Source organism: Oncorhynchus clarkii, chromosome 19 (genome assembly GCF_045791955.1).
Source record: "Oncorhynchus clarkii lewisi isolate Uvic-CL-2024 chromosome 19, UVic_Ocla_1.0, whole genome shotgun sequence".
Taxonomy (NCBI): domain Eukaryota; kingdom Metazoa; phylum Chordata; class Actinopteri; order Salmoniformes; family Salmonidae; genus Oncorhynchus; species Oncorhynchus clarkii.
In genome coordinates, this window is record NC_092165.1 from 26,214,750 (window position 1) to 26,220,836 (window position 6,087).

Below are 6,087 nucleotides of genomic sequence, written 5' to 3' on the forward strand. Positions count from 1 at the left end.
TTGGTCACCTGCGGCAAAATGAAAGTGTAGGCTACCACTCTCTGGTCTATATCGCTAGCCTACAACAAAACTGATGTTGCTGTTGATATTTGAACATGGCGGGGGGTTCAGTATCGGTATGCACCGAGTGTTTGTTTAAAGTTTTGGTGATTGGAGAGAGGGGTGTTGGAAAAACTAGCTTCATAACGCGGTACGTTAACATGCGGTTCAAGGAGGAGTACAAAGGCATCGATTGGAGTTGACTTTGCGTTGAAAACGATCGAATGGGACAATAAAACAGTGGTGAGACTTCAGCTTTGGGACATTGCAGGTAAGCCAAATATGTTGAGCACACACACACACACGTGAAATAAGGTTTTCAGCTAGCATAATCATGTTTTTCTCACTCAAAAATGTACAGCCTAGAAATATAAATAAGATTATCCAACTAACTCAAAACTAAAGAAAAGTTTACTCTATTAACAATAACCATTTCGATATTCCTATATAGAGAAGTGTAGAATTGGGCATTAAAAAAAGTGGACTGAAATGAGATCTTGATGATCTATGGGGTTGTGGGTGATCTATAGGGTTGTGGGCTTGACAATATGGAGTGGGGTTGACAATATGATGACAGTCACAGTGTTTCTCTGCTTTTGTTATTTGATTTGGGGTTACAGCTCTTTCCTTACTAGGTTATCTCCATGGATTGTAGACAACATTTTGCTTTCCAAGTTGTACATTTTCCATAGCCCCAGATTAACATTTATGTAAGTGAACAGCTTTCCAATCAAAGTTAAGGAGGATTAAGAATGCAAAGCAGATGACAACTGTATGATTGTGTGCCAACAGGCGCCCTATTCCCTTTATAGTGCACTACTTTTGGCCAAGACCCATAGGGACATACTATGTTTTTCTCTATTTCCTGAAGGTCAGGAGAGGATTAAGGAACATGTCCAGAGTATACTACAAGGAGGCCATGGGGGCGTTTGTGGTCTTTGACACGACCAAGATGGAGACATTAGAGGCTGCCTCACAGTGGAAGCATGACCTAGATAGCAAAGTGAGACTGGTCAGTGGAAGCCCTGTCCCTGCTGTCCTGTTAGCCAACAAGTGTGACCAGACAGAGGGAAACAAGGAGCTGTCTGTCCCTCATGGTCAACTACTGTAAAGAGAAAGGCTTCCTGGGTTGGTTTGAGACGTCAGCAAAGGTGAGGAAGTCCGAAAGAAATCAGTCAAAGAATGAAGTCATGTGATGTACATTTTTGGACTTTAACACAGTAACAATGTACTCATAAAGATTTAAGGTGTGTAAATATGAGTCAAATTAGTTACAGTGCTTTACTGTGGTTTAAAGAAGCTGTGCATTGTACAAGGCAAACATTACGTAGTGCATTGGCTGTCAACGCAACAACATCTCATCTGTTAGTGAAAGCTCTGTTCACCCTCATAGAGTTTGGGGACTAATGGATGTTGGGTCATTTCAGCAAGCAATGACACCCACCATCTCAGATGGTTGTGAAATAGTTTCTGTAGTTACAAAAACAGATAAGATTTGCATTCCTGAAACATTATTTTGTTGAAATTGAATTTGAACCAAAAATTGGCCCTTTTAATTTATAGGATTCACATAATATTTAACAAATATAGTAACTAACCTAACATCCGATTTGGACTATACTTCTTTCTATCATTGAGTAAGACTTGAGGAATCAACTAAAATGGTAAAAAGCCACCCACGGAACCCCCCACACCAATCAGATCAAACATCCCACCCCAACAACTAGTATACAGTATCAGTTCTCTATGTTTGACAAGTACTATGGAGCTGCGGCTTGGAGTATTGCTTCTTCACCATTTGTTATGTATTCCCTGTGAATCTGGTGACGGCTTTTTCCCTCTGTTTAAAGAAATTGGCCGTTGAAGTTGCTTGCATTATTTACTATAAATTAATGTGAAAGTACCAGTTTTTGCCCACTAGATGCCACTGTTGTTGCTGCTGCCACCACACCCTTTTATCAATTTTGCTGTTTTATTTAATGAATCACAACATTTTCTTTGCAACTTTGGATAGAAAACCCAATAGCGTTTGCTCATGATAAAAATAAATTGTGTGGTCAATTGTGTGGTCAAGCCAGTCCTCCATGAAAGCAATTCAGTTTGTCCTTCTATTAGCAACCTAATGCTTCAAACCAACTCTCCTTGAATAGTCCAACAAATGGCAGCTCTCTGAGGGCTATGCGTATCTTGCAATTCTCATATGAAGACTTTTCCTACCAGCCCAAACTTTTATGGAGAAATGGGCTAGTGACTAAAATGTTGTGACAATAATAAAATGATGAACCATTGGGAAAGGGATACCTAGTCAGTTGCACAATATGATATGTCTTCCGCATTTAACCCAATCCCTCTGAATCAAAGAGGTGTGTCATCGGCACTCAGAGAGCATTTGTTGTTTAACTGCCATGCTCAAGGGCAGAACAGCAGATTTTTCCACCTTGCTGGCTCTCGGTCTTGAACCAGCGCCATTTCGGTTACTGGCCCAACACTCTTAACCGCTAGGCTACCTGCCACTCCATGGCAGTCATACTGTATGTTTTTCAATAAAATTATATTGTAGTGTGATTATTTACCATTAAACCCAACCCAATACCATTACCATAGCAAAACACTATACAGTGTTTGAGACTTTTACCATTGAAGACCATTAGAGACCATAACATTGAAACCAATAGAACTGCTGTAGCCTAATTTTTTACTTGTTCTCCAGAAATGGTCTAACAGTAACTAATTTGCCCCTTTTTTGAAGGGAATTAACCACACACAGAGGGTCTGTTTCCTTGTGAGGTTGACCATACAATCTATTTTCATCATGTGCAAACGCTAATGGCTTTCTACCCAAAGTTGCAAAGAAAATGTTATGGTCCATTTAATAAACACAAGAGACCAGCAACATGGATAAAAGTGTTTGGTGGCAGTAGCAGGAACAGTGGCATCTAGTCGGCCAAACGTTGTACTTTCACACTATAATGCAAGTGACTTCAATGGCAAATTTCTCAGAACAGGGGAGAAAAAACATCACCAGATTCACTGGCAATACATTGCAAAGGATGAAGAAGCAATACTCCAAGCAGCAGCTCCATACTACTTATCAAACATAGAGAACTGATACTGTATACTGGTTGTTGGGGTGGGATTGGCGTGGGGTGTGGGAGGTCCGTGGGTGGCTTTTGATCATTTTATTGGATTCGTGAGGTCTTACTCATTGTTAGTAAGAATGATGGTCCAAATTTGATGTTAGGTACTATATTTATTGAAGATTATATGAATCCTATATTTAAAATGGCCAGTTTAGGTGCAATCAATTATCTTAATTTCTCAGAAATCAAATTAGAAGGTGGGTGTCGAAATCCTTTTTCTTGTGTTTTTTTTAGGTGGAATGACTTTGTTGTAATTGAATGAAAAACTGCAACAAACCTGATACTGACTCTGACCAAAATAGGTTGCATTTCACCATTCTTAAATTTAAAAAAAGTGTTCCTTGTACCATGTTCCCCTATGTCTGACTTTCAGGACAATCTCAATGTTGACGAGGCAGGAGCCTTCCTAATGGAGAACATGCTGCGGATTGACAGAGGGCTGTCCAGAGCAGAGACAACGGAAATGACAGGATCAACATGAGCCAGTCCAAGGCAACATTTAAATGCTGCTAGTACCACCATGGAGATATGATGGACTCAGGGGGCAGAGGGATAGAGGGACTTTAACAGGGAGGGACAGCTGGGTAAACTCATAAATATATCATTTCAACCAGCATTGCCCACTGGATTAGGTGTCAGGCATGTCAGTTTATATCATTCTAATTTCACACCCTCACATATGATTTCAGCACATTCCATCAGCAGTACATGGGTATGGGGCAGTAGGCTACATGGGCTGTATGTGTGGGGTTTGTAAGAAACATCTCTATGGAGATGATTGAGCACATATCTTCTGGTAATCCACTGATCCAATCAGCAGGCCAATAAACCGACCAGCGGGAACACACAGACTGTGATTCCATGGCTGTGACACTCCCTTTAAATGGTTATAAGACTGACTGACAACACATTTGAATTCTATTTTATCCTCATGAAACTCTTGGATATCATTCTTTCCTACACCCTCACCAGATAGAGGAGATCTCTAAGACAAGGTTATTGTCAAACACTCATTCAGTGAACAATAGCGGCCACGCTATTGCAAATGGAGGAAATAACTTTCAACATGACCCATTTTCTGGCATGCTTTCTTGAAGAAATATCTGAGAATGCAACACAATGCTAGTGCTACACCCTCCGGAGATGCGTTCTATATTGGAGTGTGCTATATTCGGTGTAGAGGACCCGTCTCAGTCACAGTCTCTAGATGTAGAAGGTGTGTTTAAAGGAGCAATCTGCAATTCAAACCACAACAAAGCGGACACCCCACCACTGTTTTTGTAATCAAATCAAATTGTTTTGGTCACGTACACATGTTTAGCAGATGTTATTGCGGGTGTAACGAAATGCTTGTGTTTCTAGCTCCAACAGTGAAAAAAAAAGAAGTAATATCTAACCACTTCACAACAATACACACCGATCTAAATTAAGGAATGGAATTAAGAATAGAATGGCTTTGTGATAGCCACTCCAATACCTTGACTTTGTTGTTGCTTCAATATAGCCACATAATTTTCCATCCTCATGATGCCATCTATTTTGTGAAGTGCACCAGTCCCTCCTGCAGCAAAGCACCCCCACAACATGATGCTGCCACCCCCGTGCTTCACGGTTGGGATGGGGTTCTTCGACTTGCAAGCCTCCCCCTTTTTCCTCCAAACATAACGATGGTCATTATGACCAAACAATTATATTTTTGTTTCATCAGACCAGAGAACATTCCTCCAAAAAGTACGATACTTGTCCCCATTTGCAATTCCAAACCGTAGTCTGGCTTTTTTATGGCGGTTTTGGAGCAGTGGCTTCTTCCTTGTTGAGCGGACTTTCAGATTATGTTTTACTGTGGATATAGATACTTTTGTACTTGTTTCTTCCATAATCTTCACAAGGTCCTTTGCTGTTGTTCTGGGATTGATTTGCACTTTTTGCACCAAAGTACATTCATCTCTAGGAGACAGAACGCGTCTCCTTCCTGAGCGGTATGACAGCTGCGTGGTCCCATGGTGCTTATACTTGCGTACTATTGTTTGTACAGATGAATGTGGTACCTTCAGGCGTATGGAAATTGCTCCCAACGATAAACCAGACTTGTGGAGGTCTACAATTTTTTTCTGAGGTCTTGGGGGATTTATTTTGATTTTCCTATGATGTCAAGCAAAGAGGCACTGAGTTTGAAGGTAGGCTTTGAAATACATCCACAGGTACACCTCCAATTGACTCAAATGATGTCAATTAGCCTATCAGAAGCTTCTAAAGCCATGACATCATTTTCGGGAATTTAGTTTATGTAAACTTCTGACCCACTGGAATTGTGATACAGTGCATTATAAGTGAAATAATCTGTCTGTAAACAATTGTTGGAAAAATTACTTGTGTCATTGTCATGACGTGTGTGTAGGTGGCGGGGAAGTCAGGCGCAGGAGAATCAAACTTGGTATAATGGAGTAGTTTAATAACGTAAAACAAAACTCCAAAACCAAAGTGCATAATAAAATAAACGTGGGTACAAGAACCCGTCTCACACCAATCCATAAAACACGAGCATAACAAAAAACAATCTCTGACAAGGACATGAGGGGAAACAGATGGTTAAATACACAACAATAAAGGAATGGGATTGGAACCAGGTGTGTAGGAAGACAAGAGAAAACCAATGGAAAATGAAACATGGATCAATGATGGCTAGAAGACCGGTGACGTCGACCGCCGAGCACCGCCCGAACAAGGAGAGGCATCGACTTCGGCAGAAGTCGTGACAGTCATGCACAAAGTAGATGTCCTAACCGACTTGCCAAAACTATAGTTTGCTAACAAGAAATTTGTGGAGTGGTTGAAAAACAAGTTTTAATGACTCCAATCTAAGTGTATGTAAACGTCAGAGTTAAACTGTATCTAACAAGTAATATCT

The 6,087-nt window shown here is 40.6% G+C and overlaps 1 protein-coding gene across 1 annotated transcript; it reads left to right on the forward strand.

Moving 5' to 3' along the window:
• Positions 1-95: 95 nt before the first annotated feature.
• LOC139374446 (RAB32b, member RAS oncogene family) lies at positions 96-3,660 on the forward strand. Its single transcript, XM_071115484.1, is given in 5 exon segments — positions 96-221; positions 223-323; positions 919-1,126; positions 1,128-1,190; positions 3,553-3,660. Coding segments are annotated over 5 exon segments (606 nt in total).
• Positions 3,661-6,087: the final 2,427 nt, after the last annotated feature.